General features: G+C 41.2%; 1 protein-coding gene across 1 annotated transcript in view; it reads left to right on the forward strand.

Moving 5' to 3' along the window:
- The first annotated feature begins 8035 nt into the window (after positions 1-8035).
- MRC1 (mannose receptor C-type 1) overlaps positions 8036-21460 on the forward strand; it is a 99930-nt gene continuing 86505 nt past the window's right edge. Inside the window, exon 1 of the mRNA XM_011283622.4 lies at positions 8036-8384. Coding sequence (XP_011281924.2) covers positions 8324-8384 — 61 coding nt within the window. The 5' untranslated portion in view covers positions 8036-8323. The remainder of the gene's footprint in view (positions 8385-21460) is intronic.

Genomic DNA, 21460 nt, shown 5'->3' on the forward strand with positions numbered 1-21460 from the left:
GTTAATATACAAAAATTCAATTGCTTTCTTATATATCAGAAACAAACAAGTGAAATTTAAAATTAGAAACACATTAATATTTACATTGGCACCCCCCAAAATGAAATACTTAGATATGAATTTAACAAAATACGTACAAGATCTGAGGAAAAACTGCAGAGTCAGATAAAAGATGCCAAAGGAGAACTCAATAAATGGAGAGACATTTCATGTTCATGAATAGGAAGACTCAGTATTGTCAAGATGTCACTTCTTCACAACTAGATCTAGAGATTCAATGCAATCCAGTCAGAGTTTTAACAAGTTGTTTTGTGGATATTGACAAACTTATTCTATAGTTTACATGGAGAGATAAAAGGTCCAGAATAGACAACACAATATTGAAGAAGAAGGAGCAAAGTTGGAGAGTGGATGTTACCTGACTTCAAGACTTACTATAAAGCTACAGTATAGTATTGACAAAACAACAGACAAACATATCAATAGAACGGAATAGAGAGGGGAAAAAAAAGGAGGTTAGAGTGGGAGAGAGCAAAAGCATAAGAGACTCTTAAAAACTGAGAACAAACTGAGGGTTGATGGGGGGTGGGAGGGAGGGGAGGGTGGGTGATGGGTATTGAGGAGGGCACCTGTTGGGATGAGCACTGGGTTTTGTATGGAAACCAATTGGACAATAAACTTCATATATTGAAGAAAAAAAAAAGAACAGAATAGAGAGACCAGGCATAAACCCACATTAAAAAAAAAAAGTCAACTGATCTTCGAGAAAGGAATAAAATTAATAAAATGGAGAAAAGACGATCTTTTCAACAAATGGTGTAGGAACTACTAGACATCCACATGCAAAAAACATAAATCTGTACCTAGAACTTACACCCTTCATAAATTAAGTCAAGATGGATCACAGATTGATCTGTTTATTTATTTTTATTTACATCCAAGTTAGAATATAGTGGAATAATGATTTCAGAAGTGGATTCCAGTGATTCATCCCCTAGGTATAATACTCAAGACTCATCCCAACAAGTATCTTCCTTAATGCCCCTTACCCTTCAACCCACCCCACCCAACCCCAATGCTCCAGCAACCCTCAGTTTGTTCTCTGTATTTAAGAATCTCTTATGTTTTGTCCCCCTCCTTGTTTTTATATTATTTGTGCTTCCCTCCCCTTATGCTCATCTGTTTTGTATCTTAAATTCCTCATATGAGTGAAGTCATATGATAAGATGGATCATAGGTCTAAATGGAAAATACAAAACTATAAAACTCCTAGAAGATAAAATAGGAGAAAACCTAGATGACCTTGAGTCATCTGGGGATAGTGATGCCTTTTTAGGTATAACACCAAAGACATGATCCATACAGAAATAATTGACAAACTTGATTCAATTAAATTAAAAAGACTTCTTTGTGAAAGACAATATCAAAATTAGAAGACAAGCCACAGACTAGGAGAAAATATTTGCAAAAGACATATCTGATAAAGACTGTTATCCAAAATATTCAAAGAACATAAAACTCAACACTAAGAAAACAAGCAACCCAATTTAAAAATGGACAAACGACCTCACCAAATGAACAGACACCTCACACATGACAAGTTAGCATACAAAGAAATGTCCAGATCATATGTCATCAGGGAAATGCAGATTAAAACAACAGTGAGATACCACTACATATCAGTTAGAATGAAACAAATCAAAACACTGGCAACACCAAATACTGGTGAGCAGAAGAAATTCTCATTCATTACTGGTGGGAATGCAAAATGGTATAGACACATTTTTTTGGGTATTGTTTATTTACTTCTGGGGAGAGAGAGAAATCACGTGCACACAAGTTGGGGTGGGACAATGAGAGAGGGGGACAGAGGATCTGAAGTGGGCTCTGTGCTGACAGCCGCTAGCCTCACGTGGAGCTCGAATTCGTGAACCGTGAGATTATGACCTGGGTTGAAGTCAAACGTTTAATCATCTGAGCCACCCAGGCGCCCTGTATAGCCCCTTTGAAGACAGAAAGATGGTTTCTTACAAAACTAAACATACTCCTACCATCCCATCCAGCAATCATGATCCTTGGCATTTATCCAAAGGAGTTGGAAACTTACATCAACACAAAAGCTTGAAAATGGTTGCTTTTAGCAACTTTATTCATACTTGTCAAAACTTAGAACCAAGAAAGATGTCCTTCTGTGGGTAAACAGATAAATAAACAGTGGTAATTCTGGCAATGGAGTATTATTCAGCACTAAAAAGAAATGAGCTAGCAAGCCATCAAAAACATGGAGGAAGCTTATCTGAATATTACTAAGTGTAAAAAGCCATTTTAAGAAGACTACCTATTGTATGATTCAAGCTATATGACATTCTAGAAAATGCAAAACTACAGAGACAATAAAAAAGATGAACAGTCGGAGCACAGAGGATGATTATAATGGAGAAGGCCATGCACATGTGGGGGCAGGGGAGTATATGCGAAATTTCTGTACCTTCCTCTCAAGTTTCTTGTAAACTTAGAAGTGTTCTAAAAAATAATCTTTTAAAAAAGTTAGTGTAGTCTTAAATATATCAAAAATGATTTGATATGCTTTGGGAATAATATTTACTATAGTAATATTTTATGTGAAAGTTTGCATTTATACATATACAAATCTTAATTTCTCATGCATTGAAATTAAAATATTAATGGATTTTTCAGAAATGCCTTCTTTCTCTCCAATGTATTTCTTTTCTTTTTTTTTCTTTTAAGATTTAGTTACCTTAGAGAATAGGGTTTCCAGAATATTTCAGTGAATAGATACAACATTTACATTCCGTTGCTAAAATTTATAGGTAACATTGCATAGTTTGTAGTTACAGAGAAGAAATCTAAGGTTTTTGTGTCTTGACTTCCATCTATAGTCTCGGTCATCTTCAGACCATAAAGTATGTTTTTCATCTTAAAATTTTTTTCAATTATTAAATGGGTCATATAACCTTCTAATTAAATTATTCAGCAAAGCTAAACAAGGATATTATAAAGACATGAGCAGTGCCAAACAAAACAAAACATAACACTGATTGGAGAACTGGAAACTTCGTAGGCCCCCCACATAGTCTGCATGTATATACTATAAATTACAGTCAATCTAAATATTCTATCTGAAGAGAATTACCATTAAAGTCAAATTTAAAAAAAGTTTGTTTTAGGTTTATTTATTTATTTTGAAAGAGATAGAGACAGCGTGAGCAGGGGACGGGCAGAGAGAAAGAGAATCCCAAGCAGACTTTTTTGGTAAATAACCCAATACAAAGATTGTTTTATTTCCATAAGTCAATTGTTTTCTATTAAACTGCAAATGCATTACTGGTGTTTTGACATATTTTGGTAAAGATTGGAAAATGTGAAGAATAAGAACGTGAAGAAACAGTGTTTCATCCTTTTAGGTTTTTAAGTTTGTATTCAATGGCATCCTTGTCTTTTTTCTTCTGGGCCAAAACTATTGTGATTCCCTTGAACAAACTTGCCCATCAAGGGATACGCTTGCTTAAGCAGAACAGGCTTCTGAACTGGTCGCCGGTTTTAACCATGAGAAATGATAGAACAGGCTACAAAAAAAATGTGTTGAGCTGATTTTCTTGGAATTGCTTCAGAGCAGAAGAGTCACCAAGTTCATGTTTCATGGAATTGAGTGGGTGTGAAGTGTGTGATGCTTGAGAAAGACAATGTCTGGGAGGAAATGAAATAGTTCAGTGATTATCTTTCCAATTAAAAAGTAAAGGTTTCCTTAGTTTTAGCCTGAAGGAACTGCTAGTTAAAAGTTACACCATCATCAACAGCTAAGCAAAAACCAGAACCAAAACTTACTAGTATATGGTTAGCAGTTGGATTTCATTTTAATGTGGTACTATATATGTAACATAAAAATTTCCCACTTTAACCATTCTCATGTGTACAATTCACTAGCTTCAAGTATGTTCACGATGTTGTGGAACTATCACCACTATCTATTTTTAGAACTTTTCATCGTCTCAAACAGAGACTCTGTACCCACTAAATAATAACATCGGCGTCCCCTTCTCACCAGCCCCTTGTAACTTCTATTCTTTCAGTCTCTATGAATATGTACATCATGTAAGTGGAATCATACAATATATGCCCTTTTGTGTCCGGAGTATTTCACTTAGCACGTTTGCAAGTTTATATATGTAGCAGGAATCAGATTCCTTTTTATGACTGAATAATATTCCTATGTGTGTGTGTGTGTGTGTGTGTGTGTGTGTGTGTGTGTGTGTGACACTCACTATATTTTGCTTATCCATTCATCTGCTGATAGACACTGGGCTTGCCTTTACCTTTTGACTACTATGAATAATGTTGCTATGAACATTGGAGTACAAATATTTGTTTGAGTGTCTGCTTTCAGTTCTTTTGGGTATATACCTAGAAGTAGAATTGCTGGATCATATGGCAATTATATGTTTAACTTTTTGAGGAACAGCCAAACTATTTTGCACAGTGGCTATATCATTTGACATTCCCTCCAACGGTGCACAAGGGTTCCAGTTTCTCCACAACCTCGCCAATATTTGTTATCTTCTGTTTTTGTTTCCTGATCGTAGCCTTCCTAATGGGTGTGAAGTGATATAGCATTGTGGTTTTGTTTGCACTTCCCTAATGACTAGTGATGCTGAACATCTTCTCATGTGCTTATTGGCTATTTGTGTATCTTTTTTGGAGAACTGTCTGCTCATGTTCATTGCCCATTTTTTAAATTGATTGTCTTTTGTTGCTGTTGAGTCGTACTTTATATTTTGTGGATATTAATCCCTTATTGGATATATTATTTACAAATATTTTCTCCCATTTTGTGGATTGTCTTTTCACTCTTTTGACTGTGTCCTTTGATGTACAAAATTTTTAAATTTGGGGGAAGCCCAATTTGTGTATATTTTCTCTCATCGTCTGTGCTTTTAGTGTCTTATCCACCCCACCCTACCTCCCACAAACCATTGCCAAATCCAATGGCGTGAAGATGTTTCCTGATGTTTTCTTCTAAAAGTTTTATAGTTTTAGCTCTTAAGTTTAGGTTTTTGATTCATTTTGAGTTACTTTTTGTATATGGTTTAAGGTAAAAGTCCAATTTCATTCTTTTGTAATGCGGATACCCAGTTTTCCCAGCACCATTTCTTGAAAAGACTGTTCTTTCTCCACTGAATAGTCTTGGCACCCTTGTAAAAAGTCAGTTGATCGCATGTGTAAGAGTTTATTTCTGGGCTCTCTATTCCATTCTGTTGGTCTTTATGTCTCCCCTCTGCCAGCACCACATTATTTTGATTACTACAGCTTTATGGTAAATTCTGAAATCAGGAAGTATGAATTGAGTTCTCCAACTTTATTCTTTTTCAAGATTGTTTTGCCTATATAGGATCTCTTTGGATTTCACGTGATTTTATGAAGTTTCTTTTTTTTTAATTTATACAAAAATATCATTGGGATTTTTATAGAAATTGCGTTGAATCTATAGAACTCTTTGGATAGTGTTGTCATCTTAATGATATTAAGTCTTCCATTCTGTGAACATGGGATAGGTTCCCATTTATTTAGCTCTTCTTTAATTTCTTTTAGCAATATTATGTGGCTTTCATTGTACAAGTCTTTTGTCTCCTTAATTAAGTTGATTCCTAAGTATTTTATTCTTTTTGAGGCTACCGGAAATGGAAATATTTTCTGAAATTTTTTTCAAAGTTTTCGTTAATAGTATATAGAGTTGCAATTGTTTTTTGTGTTCTGATTTTGTATCTTTCAACTTTGTTGCATTTGTTTATTAGCTCTAACAGGATGTGTGTGTGTATGTGTGTGTGTGTGAGTGTATAAGCTTTATGGTTTTCTACATATAAAATCATGCCATCTGTGAAAAGAGATAGTTTTACCTCTTCTTGAGAGATAGTATTACTTCTTTTCCGGTTTGGTACTTTTAATTGTTTTTGTTTCTTTTTTTTTTCTCACCTAATTGCTCCAGCTAGAATGTCTACTACTATGTTGAGTAAAAGTGGTGAAAGCAGATAAAAGCGGCAGTCAGCCTTCAGAACCCACAATTTGGATATTCTGGAGGACAAGGCCCAGGCTCTAGCACATCACACCAGAAACTCAGTCTGCGCCCTCATGCTGCCAGCCGCAAAGAGTGGGGATGAACGTGGTAGCCAGTGCCACCAGGGAAGGTTCCTACTAGAGTCTGGGGTTCCCAAATAGTTACCGCAGACCGTTCCTGCCAGTTCAACAGTCGTTGAAGTGAAATGATGGAGTCCTAGAGCTTCCTGTTTTGCTATCCTCGGTGATGTCCCTCTCCCAAAAGTTGGATTTCTTTTCCTTGCCTGTGCACTCCTTCTAGCCTGATAAATCTTCGTTTCAATAAGGTCAAGGTCTTGGGGTAAATTCTTTGTGGGACAGTTGGTTTCCTTTTGTTTCAAAGTCACAGCCTTATCACTGATCTTGGTTGGCTCTGTGGCACTTTTATGTAAATCAAAAAACCTGAAGGGTGAGTGTAGAGAGCATTCAATTACGTTTTCTTTGCTTCTCAAATGGATATAAATCCAAATTAGGCCGAATTTTTTAAATTTATAGAAATTGTTTACATTTAAAAGCCATGAAGGACTCATTTAAAATATCGTTTTTTTCATGATAAGTTAATGAAACAATGTTTTAGAAAGAAACATTTTTGTTTCATCTGTACTGTTTCATAACAAACTTTTTTTTGTCAGTCAGGTCTTAGCCTAATGGGGGGAAAAAAAAAACCTTGTCCTGTGTCCTACATTCTTAGCACCTTTTGCATTCTGTTAGAATAATATTAAATTTAGAATGTTTTTAAAATAATCAGTAACAGGACTATATCACATTTCTTATTAGGAAGCAGTTTATAACTTTATCACAAAGATGATCAATCTTGGGGCTTTCCACTTGAAGATAAACTATTTGTTTAAAATTAAAGAAAAAATGCAATGTTTCCAGCAGCCTTCGTTTTCGAATTGCTAATCTTTAACACACTCCAGGTGTGGGTTGGCTCTCTAATTACTGATATCTGCATCAAGATATTCTTTTTTATTTATTTTTAATTTTTTTAACATTTATTTATTTTTGAGAGACAGAACATGAGCAGGGGAGGGGCAGAGAGAGAGGGAGAGACACAGAATCTGAAACAGGCCCCAGGCTCTGAGCTGTCAGCACAGAGCCCGACACGGGGCTCGAACTCATGAACTGCGAGATCATGACCTGAGCTGAAGTCGGAAGCTTAACCAACTGAGCCACCCAGGCGCCCCTGCATCAAGATATTCTTAATTCATGTTTTACTTGTGAAAAGTAACAAAGATAGATGCTTAGGGATTAATATTGTGCCTAATGAACATTTTTGTTCTTCAAGAAAGAATTCCACCCATCATGTAACGAATATACATTCTTTTGACCAAATGAGCAGAGTTTCTCGTGCCAAGAGGTCCCTTCCAAAGTTGAAGAACCAGCACGATTGAGACAGGGCGTCAAGGCTTTATCACAAATCTTGTGTCACTGTTGTCTCTGTTTTTCTAGAGCAAGCCTTCTAGAACTTTCCCCCTCCTAGCCCTGCTGAGATTCCCTCTTAGGTTTAACCTCTCACTTTTCCTCCGGCCGAAGCACCAAAGCTCTGTGAGAACTGTGTCTTTTGAAGCTAAGAAAAAAGGGGACTCTAAGCAGTGAATATAGAGAATGAGGGGTATCTGTTTCAGCCCTTAAGAAAATGTCTCCAGCGTCAAACTGTCCTTTTCAGTGCCTGTCATTTCTGTCCCTTCAGGGTGGGGTTGGCTGCTGAGGCACCGCTGGTTCAGCTGCTTCTCAGAGGGAACCCCGGCTCTCTGGCCCAGGTAATGGCCTCCGGCTGGCTCTTCACCGGCCCCATCTGAGCCGGCCCTGAGGCACAGAGCTGTTTCACTTCTCCCCTTCCCAGCTCGCCCAGCCTGGCTCCGCATTTCTCACCATCACCCTTTCACCGCCCCCCCTTCCTCACCCCTCTCCCCCATGTGTCTCTTTCTTCCCTTCCTCTGTGTCTGCTCTTCTCAGAAGTTAGCTTACAAAGCAAAGTTGTAACTTTGAATTCCTGTTTTTCCAACTACCCTCATGTGACAGGATATCTCCTTATTGGAGGTTTTCCCTAATTTCAGAAGCCCTTTAAAAGTGAGAGCTTCCTCCACACTTCTTTTCAGCAGGGCAGCTCTGAGAACACAGTAGGGGAAGGGGTGACTGGGTGCCTGCGTTGTCTGGCTTCCTGCTTACCCCCTCCTCTCCATCAGTGGAAGGAAAGGATAAACTCTGGGCCATGAGGCTGTCCCTGCTCCTGGTTTTCGCCTGTCTCATTCCGGTGGCTGTGCAGCTGTTGGGTAAGTTGACCGAGGTGACGGCTTTCTGACCTGGGGCCTGGAGGCGCACCTTCCTCTTTGGGTCAAGGTTAGTGGGGTCCTTTCAACGCTTGCGGTGAGGAGGAAAGCAAAAGTCCTCTGCGCCACCAGCTCTGGGGGAACCTGGTCGCCTCCTCCTGGCTGCCGGGCCTGGAAGCTGGGAACCTTGAGCCCAGAGGCTGCTTCTCAGGCCAGATGTGCCACCTGGTCCCGCAGAACCCCTGTCTCCTCCTGACATCCCCCAGTTCCCATTGTTCCTTCCCTGGTCTGTTCTCCGAGGGATTTCCTCTGCGGTTTGTGCATTCTCGCTTTCGGTTCACAGTATTTCTGTCTAACCTGCAAGAAATAATCTTGTGAGTGTTTTGGGCCACAAGGAGGGCGGGTCCCGGTGTCTTTCCTCGTGGTGGGTTTAAGGACAGGATCGTAGATCATCCTCCAAGGAGGGATTCCATGAGATTTTCACCGTGCTGCTTTTTGCCTGTGAGCAAACCTTTTAATCGTCCATAGTTTTTATAGCTACAAATTTCACCCTTATCAGTTTTCTAAGTTGTTCAAACTGATTTATACTTGTTTTCTTCCTCCCCTTTTTTTTTTTTCTGGAGACTGGCGATTACTTAGGAGGAACAGATTCACAGCTTTTCAAATCCTCAAAGACATTATCAAGTCTCTCTTTTCTGTCTCTCTAGACTCAACCTGCTTAAACTTCAGAAAGAGGGTGCCAGTTAGAATTTGCATTCTCAGTTCCCTTTGGAAATGAGATCGAAAGGGCTTCACCTTTGAAATTCTGGTTCCTGATCCCCCCGTTTTCTCCCAAATCAGCACACGCCGTCTGTGCCCCTTCTGTGCCAATGGCACTTTGTGTTCTCCATGTAACTGTGGGAGCACAACTGGGACCACACAGATAACACAGAAACCCCAACCACCAGGAGACTGCCCGGGGAGAGTGCTGACCACAGAAAATGTGAAATCATGACGAGCATTAAGTTGCGGTGATTATAAAAACACAAGCCAAGGCACCCTGCCCCTGCCGGGAAACTACTTAATTACTCTGTGTTTTCATTTCCTTGTTTATAAAATGGGGAGCATGATGTTATTTGGCCCTGTGTTTTGTTTTCTTTTTTAATTCATTAAACATTTTTTTAATATTAATTGATTTTTTATTTTAGAGAGAATGCATACACAAGTGGGGGAAAGGGGCAAAGGGAGAGGGAGAGACAGAAAAACAGAGGGAGAGAATCTTAAGTGGTCTTCATGCTCAGCACGGAGCCTGATGTAGGGATCAGTCCCACGACTCTGAGATCATACCCTGGGCTGAAATCAAGAGTTGGACGCTCGAATGACTGAGCCACCCAAGCGCCTGTTGTTGTTGTTTTTAAATTTATTTATTTGTTTAAGTAATCTGTACACCCAATGTGGGGCTCAAAACCATGACCCCAAGATCAAGAGTCCTATGCTTTGTTGACTGAGCTAGCCGGGAACCCCTGTATACCCCTTGTTTTTGCAAGGATTCCGTGAGTTGCAAAATGTAATTTGTTTGTTTATTTTTTTTTAATTTTTTTTCAACGTTTATTTATTTTTGGGGGGACAGAAAGAGACAGAGCATGAACGGGGGAGGGGCAGAGAGAGAGGGAGACACAGAATCGGAAACAGGCTCCAGGCTCCGAGCCATCAGCCCAGAGCCTGACGTGGGGCTCCCACTCACGGACCGCGAGATCGTGACCTGGCTGAAGTCGGAGGCTTAACCGACTGCGCCACCCAGGCGCCCCTGTTTGTTTATTTATTTATTTTTGAGAGAGAAAGTGGGGGGAAGCAGGGGGAAGAGAGAGAGAGAGAGAGAGAGAGAATCTCAAGCAAGCTCTACTCATGGAGCCGATGCAGGGCTCAGTCCCACAACCCTGGGATCATGACCTGAGCCAAAATCAAAAGTTGGATGCTCAACCAACTGAGCCACCCAGGCACCCCTAAAATGTGTAGAACATAGGATGGCCCATAGGAATTGCTTGGCAAGTGCTAGCTATTAAAAGCAGGGACTTCTGGTTCCCACAGTAATCATTAACTATCCAATAAAAGCAGTATATTAAGCATTTAAGCGAGAGATTTCCCAAGAAACCAATGCTGAGAAAGATTCTCGGAGCTTAAGAAGATATTTGGCCTTATTCCTGGCTACAAAGCTTATCTCTCAATGTGTAAGGGGGGCTGGAGAGGAGATGCTTAACGTAAGCGAAAGAACACCATGGGGCGGGTTTAGAGGTTTAGACATCATCACAGTATTCATGTTGCAAATCTGTCTCATGGAAGGGAGTTAATATATTCTTCATGGGCCCCAAAGGTTAAAACTAAAGCCAGTGAAAAGCTTTTAAGAGTTGCCCTGTCTCAAATAGAATAGTCTGCTTAGGAGTAAGTTCCCTGTCTCTGAAGGTCTTCAGTTGGAACCTGGACGAACAATTCTAGGGTTCTGTGTGTGACCTGAGTTTCTAACCCAGGGCAGTCCAACAGAAACATCATTGGCCACATTATGGAGCCACACTCAAAAAATCAATAAATATATGAATAAATAAAAATAAAAGAGAAACAGGTGACCTTGATTTTACAAAGATATTTAATTTAACCCAATATATCCAAAATATTGTCAGTGAACATGAATGACAATAAAACATTGGAATAGTTTCACACTCATTTTTTAAAAGTTACATTTTCAAAACACAGTATTTTATACTTACAGCCATGCATCAGTTCAGACTGGCCTCGTTCAACTGTACAATAGACCCTTGGGGCCAAGGGCTACCATATTGGGCAGCCTGGCTACTGATTTTCTTTATACTGACTCTTAGTGCTTTGGGGCAAGAAATGTTTCTCAACTTGCTTAGGAATTTTCCCCTCCTTGAGACAGCAGGATGCCTTACTCTGATGAATGTCTTCCTCTTCAGAGGCACAAATACAGGGGAAGCAGGGAGGTGCTGAAGGTGATTACTCAGAGAATAAAAAGCAAACAAAAACATGGGTAAGGGAGCTCCTTCCCCAATTTTTTTTTTTCAACTTGAGAACCTATAATTCTGATTTTACCTTTTTTTGGCTCAGGCAGCACATGAACAGAGGTGCGTTAGCAAAAGACCAAAGGTTGTATCAATTCCCTGCACCCCCTGCAGCCTCTTCCCTGGCTCCCTACTGTTAAGAAAATCCATGGAAAGGTCTCCCTACTGTCTGTGGTGTATTCTTTTTTTCAACCCAGAACCCTTTGTCCCACCTTCCTGAGAGCATCCCACATCATCAGCACCATGAACATCCACACACACCTTGAGGGGCCAGGAGGCGAAGCTTGAGGGGAGACAAGTTCTTTCCCTTCTTGCCCTGCCACCCATTCAGCAGGAGGAATCGCATTCGGCACCAACGTTTAGATCTCAGTGGGGATGTCGTCACAGTCAGACACAGTGAGAGATGCTCAGACACGATGGCTGGACCTCAGCAGAGAGGCTTAGCTCAAAATGGGATGGTCTGACTCATAAGCAATGGTGTGTTGGTAAACTTAACAATTGGTTCTCAGAAGAAAAGCACTGATGTGGGGCACTTAACTAATTGCCATGGTGGAACATTCCTGCCATGGTTGATTTCAAACTACCGATGTGATGGCCCTGGAGGCAGAGCTGGAAAAGATGCCAATAATAGATCTCACTAGCCAATGAGTGTAAAAAAATACAGTGAATTTGATCTCTGGTGGTCTTGTGCTGCGTCCAACCTCCTTGTTTTATAGGTAAGAAAACTGAAGTCCTGACATGTTAGGTGATCTTTCCTGAGTCTCACAACTAGTTACTGGCACAACCTGTTTAGTGCTTAAGACTCCTGACTCCTAATGGAACATTCTTTCTATTAAACAGAAGCAATTTTTTTTTTTTTTTCCTGAATGAGTGATTGGTTTAATACCAATCTAGGATTTCTTCAAGGAACTATTCCCCACTGCTGTTCGCTTGGTCATTTTAATTTTCATAAAATTTTCTTTATAATATTTCTACTTTTCTTGATTTCTAGCCCCGTCGTTTCTTCCTTTACTTGTGACTTCTTCTAGATGCCAGATTTAAGACATACTTTCTGAAGTTACTGAGCAAAACCAAGTCCTTATCATCTTTCATTTTTCAGTTCTTCTTATATTTGTCTATTTTTCCTGTTAGTGTTCCAAACTTCCTCTGATTTTTCTGAAATTGAGAGATGGAGACCTGGGTGTGTAAGATATTGCAGATATAGGTAAGATGACAATCGCCTTGTTACATGACAATTCAGCGCCTGAGGAGGGTGTTGAACCAAATTTCTAGGTAGGAAGAGTCATCATTGGCTAGATGTGAACTTCACAGAGTCAAATGTGCTCAACCTCAGTTAAAGACAAAGACGCCTGTCTTCAGAAAGGAACTACAGGGGCACCTGGGTGGCTCAGTCAGTTGAGCATCTGACTTCGGCTCAGATCATGATCTCGTGGTTCATGAGTTCAAGCCCCACATCGGGCTCGCTGCTGTCAGCCCGTCAGCTCAGAGCCTGTTTTAGATCCTCTGTCTGCCTCTCTCTGCCCCTCCACTGCCTGCACTCTCTCAGAAATAAATAAACATTAAAAAAAAAAAAAAAAGGAACTAGAGATCACAGGCATCCTTTGACACTCACATCTGGTCTCTGAGACTGAATCCCAAGCAGCTAAGGGAGAACTAGGAAGTCACAGAGGCCACAAAAGGAGGTGAACGAAAGGAAAGTAGTTTCTACTTCCTATGTGTCTCTACATAGCGAAGAGGGAGTCAAACTGATGTGGAAATGAGAACAGTTGTGTCCTCTTTCCTCTTGGCCACCATCAAGCATTGTTGGATGGAAAAGTCGTGTGGTTAGTTTGATCTAGAAGAGTGTAGTGGAAATCAGACCGACCAAAAGCGAGAGTAAAGAAGGTAAGAAAGCAAGTGCCCTTTCAAAAAGAATTGAAACTGACATGGAAAAAAAAATGCATTCTAAGACAAATTTGCCCAGTTACAAACCAAGTTAAGGTCATTCAAGCTAAGAGCACTTTCAGATCCTTTATCACATTAATTAATCACTTTCAGGTCTTTAATCAGATCCTTACAACAGCCCGTGCGGTAAGACGGGTAAGGGGTAGTAGCCGGCTTTTACTACAGGAGAAAACGGGCTCAGAAGTCAGCTAGCCAGGAGGGACCAGAGCCGACTCTCTGCCAGTGTCTTCTGACTCTGAGGCTAAGAAGTAGACAGAAGTTACCAGCCAGAGTGTGTTGACCAGGAAAGACGTACATGTGCTCAAAACAACAGTATGTCAAAGAAGGGCTTAGTCCTTCTGTTTCTACCAATTGTTTAGACTTTTCACCTGGGGAGGGGAAGGAGGGCATTAACACTGGAGTGTTTACTACATGCAAAAGGACATGCTGGGTGTCTTACCTCAATTATCTCATTAAGAAGTTCATAGCAACTCTCTCAGGGAACATCATTATCCCTATTTTACAGATGAGGAAATCGAGGCTGGAATGATTAATTTAACTGAGGCAACACAACGAGGGAATGGTGGAGCCAGAATTTGATAACAAGTTTACTGACCCCAAAGAATATACCTTTCTCCACCACATCACGTGTCTCTTGAGTTTGGAAACTCTGGAGTCTCCACCATTTCTGTTCTTCTGTCCCTTTCTCTGGGCCGCTGCAACATCTCTATCTGCTCTAGTCGCATCCTGTTCTGAACCACTTCACGCTGTCTTCAAGACTGATTTCCCCCAAGTCAGTGAGAACAGTTGCCGTGTCTCTAGCAATTTCTGTGTCAGGAACTGTTCTCGGTGCTTCATTTAGATGATCTCACTGAATTCTCGCAACAACCAGCAGATCTTGTTAATCTCCCCTCATTTTTCAGATGGGGAAAAGGAAGCACAGGGTGGCTTAGGAAGTTGACCAAAGTCACACAGCCAGTGAGCATCAGAGCTCTGATCGTGTCATGATCAGAGCGCCGCGATACCTAAGGATTAATTAGCACGGGTGCTAGGGGAAGAAGAGTGGCATAGTGTCAACACCTTACCTACAGATTTTGCTTGTCTGTCTGAGAACTGGGGGAGAGGCTGGCATTCTGGGGTTGAAGATCCAGGAGAGAAAGGAAAGGAGAACGTGTGGAGAGACAGAAGGGGATAGAATCCAGGATACGAGTAGAGAGATCAGCAGACCGAGGGAGACCTGCTGAGACAAGAATGAACTAGCCCAGGAAGGGTAGAGATACTCGTATCTTTAGGAAAGGAGACAGGAAGTTGGAGGAATGTCTAGCTCCTGCCCTCTCCTTTCTCCTCGAGGTCATAACCTGTATTGGATTCATAGCTGTACCTCCCCAAATAGCCGAACGCAGTGACTTAAATTATTGGGTTCTCTGAATATTCAGTGAATAAATGAAGGAGCAAAATGAAAAATTAAATAATTCTCAATTTTTCCTCTATCTTTTTTTGTTTATTATTTATTTATTTAAAACAAATTTTGGGGGCGCCTGGGTGGCTCAGTCGGTTGAGCGTCTGACTTTGGCTCAGGTCATGATCTCGGGGTTCATGAGTTCGAGCCCCGCGTCGGGCTCTGTGCTGACAGCTTGGAGCCTAGAGCCTGCTTCAGATTCTGTATTCCCTCTCTCTCTGCCTCTCCCTGACTTGTGCTCTGTCTCTGTCTCCCTCTCAAAAATAAACATTAAAAAAAATTAAACAAATTTTTAATGTTTATTCATTTATTTAGCGAGAGAGAGTGCACACATGCATGCATATGAGAGGGGGAGGGGCGGAGAGAGAGGGAGAGAGAAAATCCCAAGTAGGCTCCGTGCTGTTAGCACAGAGCCCAACACGGGGGTACCATGACCTGAGCCGAGATCAAGAGTCAGACTTCTGACTGACAGAGCCACCCAGGCATCCCTCCTTCATTCTTTTGTTCAATCTTCCTAAACCTAACACTGTAATCCTTAGTCTTCTCCCTGCCCCCAGCACTTGGCATAGTGTTTTTTTGCATAGACTACGTGCATGATAAGTATTTGCTTTTCGCCTAACTTCGGTTCTGGGAGGACGCATATGTACGTTTTACGTTCATTTACTGAGGCTTATGGACAGATTTCTTTGGGTTGCTCAAGACGCTGTCTCTGACGGTGATTTGAGTGAACTAGTTTACTTGGTAGACAGTCCCAGGAGACACCAGCAGAGGAGTGGGGAGCTGAGACCAGAAGGGAAGGTGCCAGTGACCGCTGTGGACAACTGGGGCTCAGCCCTGCTGGGGCGCTCTGGGGGACAGTGTAGAGTATGTGCCTTAGCATCATCCCGCCCACCATGCCAGGGATTTGGGGCGTTTATTCATCGATTGCTATTAGTCACTGATGAAGGGCTCCTCCTGGGGGGCCTTAGTTCTCTGACCTTTGTCTTTGCAGTGTGTAGGCACAGGGGGGTGGGGGGCTCTGATGACCAGAAAACGTCCCCCAGGCTCACAGATGTTGTGCTGGCGTTGGGGAGTGGGGCTGCCATGCACCGAAATGGCAAAAGGCAAGAAGAAATAAGTGGATTCCGTTTATTTTCTTCTTTGCCACCTTCTCTATCTTGCGAAAGATTGCTTTTCGTGTTTGCATGTCAGCGTCTTATTTCTTGATACTGGGGAAAGTCTGCAAATGTCTAAGGAAACATAGCATATAATAGTCATATCTCTAGATAGTCCCATTTAATAACCTGACTTTCTTTGCTTGTAAATTCAGAAATCTAATTTATTTGCTCAATGTTATGGAAAATTTTAACACTGTTAAAATATGCTTGAAAGAATACTCACACTCATGTTACTGGATATCTCCTCTTTGGTTATGTTGACTTGAGATATTGAATTGAAACTTACCGCTTCTTTCCTAAGTGTATTTTGACCTTTGAGGTTTCTGCCTTTGAATTAACATCAGGCGGTGTGAGCTTAGTGGCAGGGAACTTGTCTCTGGTTTGTCCTTTACAATGTCACCAGCACAGTGCCTGGCACATATGTGTTGAAGAATTAATATGAGATTAGGCAGATCGAGTTAAGATGGAAGGAGGGTCTCTTCAATTCTGGAAAGAAATTTCTGATGTGTAAGTATTTAAAAAGCAAAAAGAGGGGCGCCTGGGTGGCTCAGTCGGTTGAGCATCCAACTTCGGCTCAGGTCATGATCTCGCAGTCCGTGGATTTGAGCCCTGTGTCAGGCTGTGGGCTGACAGCTCAGAGCCTGGAGCCTGCCTTGGATTCCGTGTCTCTCTGTCTGCCCCTTCCCGGCTCGTTTCTCTCTCTCTCTCTCTCTCTCTCTCCCTCAAAAATGAATAAACATTAAAAAAATAAAAAGCAAAAAGAAAAATACTCGTTCGATCCCATAATTGAGATGGCACAGAAATGAATCCATTGATTCAGCTGTCTTCATGTGTTAGCTTTGCAGTGCTTATGATATCAGGATTACTCTAGACAAAAAAAAAAAAAAGAATGTTTGTACATATAAAACATTGGTGGGGTTGATAGTGACAAGAATGGCACAAAATGCCTTTTGGTCAAGGCCTTGAATCACTTTCAGCAGAAGAAATGTGACCTTTTAAATCAGAGACATTGCGCATAGAACCATGATAAAAGCAGAACTCCGTGTTGATAGCTGGGGAGAGGAATAATGTATGACTGTGAAATCATAAAGTGATAATTTTACATTTCCTTATATTGTTTAACAATGACAATATCAAACTTACACTGCTCCTTACTGTCAAAGATAAATAAAGGAAATCAGAATAGATACGTTTGAATCGAAATAGCAGCTTTTCATTTGCAAGTACTCCTTAAAAATATTTTTTTAATGCTTATTTATTTCTGAGAGAGAGAGAGAGAGCAGGGGAGGGGCAGAGAGAGGGAGAGAGCAGGGGAGGGGCAGACAGAGAGGGAGACACAGAATCCGAAGCAGGCTCCAGGCTCTGAGCTGTCAGCACAGAGCCTGATGCGGGGCTCAAACCCACGAACTGTGAAATCATGACCTGAGCCAAAGTCAGACACTTAACCAACTGAGCTACCCAGACACCCCTCCAAATACACCTTTTATAAAAGTTTATAAATTGCTCCTCAGTAAAAATAAATGTTAAGGGGGAAAAGTAACATTAAATATACTCATCATCCTCAGTCAATTACTAAACAAAATAATGTATCTGGGTTACTAGTCAAAATGCTTCAGACTTAATTAATATTCTTTCATGCATTCAACTAATATTTGTTGAGAGGCTAGTATGCTCCAAAAAGAGAGGATAGAGTACTGAGCCAGAAAGACTAGCTCTTTCTACTTGTAGAATTTGCATTTCAGTAGAAGGACACAGACAAAATATAATTAAATGGGTTTTTTAAAGTTTATTTATTTATTTTGAGAAAGAGAGCACGTGTGGGCAGGGCAGAGAGAGGCGGGGAGAGAGAGAAGCCCAAGCAGGCTTCAGCACAGAACCTGCTGATGTGGGGCTTGAACTTGTGAACTGTGAGATCATGACTTGAGCCCAAAACAAGAGCTAGATGCTTAACCGACTGAGCCACCGAGGCACCCTGATAACTGAAGGGATTTTTAAAAAAGAACATATTTTAAGATGGTTATGAATATTATAAAGAAAATAAAAGAGCACAATTAGGATAGTCTACTCACTAAGGAGTTGACACTTGACCTGGGACCTTCACGGGCATCCCAAGAATAGGGAACTCAAAATACGAAGTTTCCAAAGTGTAAGCGAAGCGTTTGAGGAACAGAAAGGCCTGTGGCTGGAAGGTGGTGGGTGAGAGCAGGGACGGCCGGCTGGATCATGCCTCTCCTAGTGAGCTACGATGTGGAAGCTGGATATTTTTCTCCTTTGTGCAGCCGTGCACTCTCGAAGGCTTGACACTGTTGGGAAAATACCGTTAAAAACAAAATCTCCTCTCAACCTAGAAAACCTCTCCACACAGGTAGAAGAAAAAGAAAACAATCTGCTTATTGAATGAGCATTCAACCGGAATGCAATGCACATCGCGGGCAATCTGCTAGAGAGACTGCAAAGACAGACAGAAATCTGACTGTATTATACCGTTAAGTGGGAACAATCCATTACATTAGGTAGGATTTGAAATTCGGAGTCAGGTGGCAAATTAGGCCCATCTCACCCAGGAAACTCCTTATATTGCTAAGCAATATAAGGAAACTTAAAATTATCACTTCATGATTTCACAGTCATATGTTATTCTTCTCACCAACTGGTCAACACGGAGTTCTGCTTTTATCATGGTTCTGGGTGCAGGTGTTACCTTCTTTGATAATTGCATTTCAAAGAGAAGACGACCAGAGTTAAGACTATGGGGGCATGGTCTAGGGCAGTGGCCATGGAGACAGACAGAAAAGAATGGATTAGAGTGTATGTATTAGTCAGGGTTCTCTGGAGAAACAGAACCAATAGGATGTGTGTGTATCTCCTCTCTATCTATCTATCTATCTATCTATCTATCTATCTATCTACCTATCATATATCTATCTACCTACCTACCTATCATCTATCTATCTATCTACTATCTATCTGTCTGTCTATCTATCTATCTATCTATCTATCTATCTATCTATCTATCATCTATCTATCTATCATCATCATCTTCTACCTATCTTTTGAGAAATATTTAAGGAATTAGCTCATGCAGTTGTGAAGGCTGACAAGTCCAAAATCTACAAGGGTAGCCTGGCAGACGGGAAACTCAAGAAAGAGTTGACATTGCAGGTCAAGTCCAAAGGCAGTCTGGAGAATTTTTTCTTTTTCAGGGACCTCAGTCTGTTATCTCTAAAGCTTTTCAGCTGACTGGATGAGGCCCACCCACAGTCTGGAGGGTAATCTGCTTTACCCAAAGTCTACCGATTCAAATGTTAATCTTATCAATCAAACAAACCTTCCAAGCAACATCCAGACTGGGGTTTGACCAAATTTCTAGGTACTGTGACCTAGCCAAGCTGATACATAAAATTACTTATCACGGTGTATTTTTGGGTAGAGCCAATAGATTCTGCTTTTGTTCTAGAAAGTGAAGGAAAGCTGAGAATCCATGATGAGTCCTAGGTTTTTGGCTTATGGATATGAATGGATGATGGTGCCATTAATGAAAAACAGAAGATTGGATATTTGGTCATTAAGTGCCATCATATGCAGAGAAAAATTAAGATAGAGCCACAGATGAAAATTAGTTACATAAATTACAAGTCAAATAAGTATAAAAACCTCTGAAGGAAGAACACTAACTGTGCCTAACGACACTCAAGCACCTTACCTTAAACAGCTGGCTATGAGCTGGTTGCGTGACTGAATCTGAGTGGTTTATAAATGCTGGCTGTGCAGTGATGCCGAAGTATGAGATGGAAGATATTATTGTTGATGAGATAGATGTTACTCAGCAAAACTATCTGAAAAGTGGAAGGTATGTGAAGATAGAAAAACAACAGTTGGGATAGAAAACACAAACTAAAGGTAAAGGGCTTAGAGATGAGTTCAAAGATCTATATGACAACATTTCTAGACTTCATTACCATTTAATTTTTTTATTGAAAAATTTTTAATGTTTATTTAGTTTTGATAGAAAGAGAGAGAGAGAGAGAGACAGAGAGACAGAGTGCAAGCAGGGGAGGGGCAGAGAGAGAGACACCGAATCTGAGACAGGCTCCAGGCTGTGAGCCATCAGCACAGAGCCCGATGCGGGGCTCGAACTCATCAACCGCGAGATCATGACCTGAGCCAAAGTTGGACGCTCAACTGACTGGGCCACCCGGGCGCCCCCAGACTTCATTATCATATTCTATTAGAGGAGCCTAGATTTACATTTGTGTGTGGCAAATTATCATAGTAATTGATTTCTAAACTTTTTGTTTTCCTATCTCCTGTGTTTTATCATGAACAAAACACCATATCATGAGTATTTTCATTTTATTGCCAGCGCAGAAAATTCCTCATCTTGTCACATGAGGACATAGGCAGTAATAAGATGAGATCAAGTCTGGGAAGGAGTTCAGCTACTTGGGAGGAGCTGCGGCTTGGGCATCGCATGTTCCGTTGACAGATGTCAACTCCGGAGAAGCCAAAAGGAGCAGGTGTTCTGAATTGAGACTCTATTGAGTCCCAATTCCAAGAAATCAAACCAGCAGAAACGAGAAACCCAGCCGAGGGACCCGGCTAAGGTTCAAAGTGGCACCAAATTAGGAGCCCAGACGGATTAGAGGCAGGAGGTCTCTCGCAAGTGTGGGACAAGAACGGAGATGGGAGCGAGGCAGGGGAAAATAATCTTTCAAGGCAAACGTCCATTGTAAGCCCTAAATTGATGGTCCAAGAACTGACCTCAGAATGTAAGTGTTGCTAACCCCACAGGGGTGTTGAGGACAGTAAATAGAATACGGCTTGTGAAAATGTTTTGTAAACTGTGAAAGGACTCTGCTAGTGGCACTTTTATTCCTTTGCTATATTTCACTGATGGTTTGATTAAAAATAATGAGCTAATTTAGTCAGACCCTCAAACATCTGCAATACTACTGGCTCATTTTGAAAGACCACTTACGTAGGAGGAATTTAGTAACACTCCAGAAGTAGTGTTTGATATTTAGGTCATGAAATGAAAAGTCAGTTCTTTTCATTAGTCTATTCTTAAAAAGAGAAACAATGGGGCGCCTGGGTGGTGCAGTTGGTTAAGCGTCCGACTTCAGCCAGGTCACAATCTCGCGGTCCGTGAGTTCGAGCCCCGTGTCAGGCTCTGTGCTGACAGCTCAGAGCCTGGAGCCTGTTTCCGATTCTGTGTCTCCCTCTCTCTGCCCCTCCCCTGTTCATGCTCTGTCTCTCCCTGTCTCAAAAATAAATAAAATGTTTTTTAAAAAAATTGAAGAACAGTTTAAAAAAAACCACACATTCTCCGGGCTTCATCCTGGCTCCGCCCATTCTAATTAAGAAACTTTCAGGGGCGCCTGGGTGGCGCAGTCGGTTAAGCGTCCGACTTGAGCCAGGTCACGATCTCGCGGTCAGTGAGTTCGAGCCCCGCGTCGGGCTCTGGGCTGATGGCTCAGAGCCTGGAGC

Source organism: Felis catus, chromosome B4 (assembly GCF_018350175.1).
Source record: "Felis catus isolate Fca126 chromosome B4, F.catus_Fca126_mat1.0, whole genome shotgun sequence".
Taxonomy (NCBI): Eukaryota; Metazoa; Chordata; class Mammalia; order Carnivora; family Felidae; genus Felis; species Felis catus.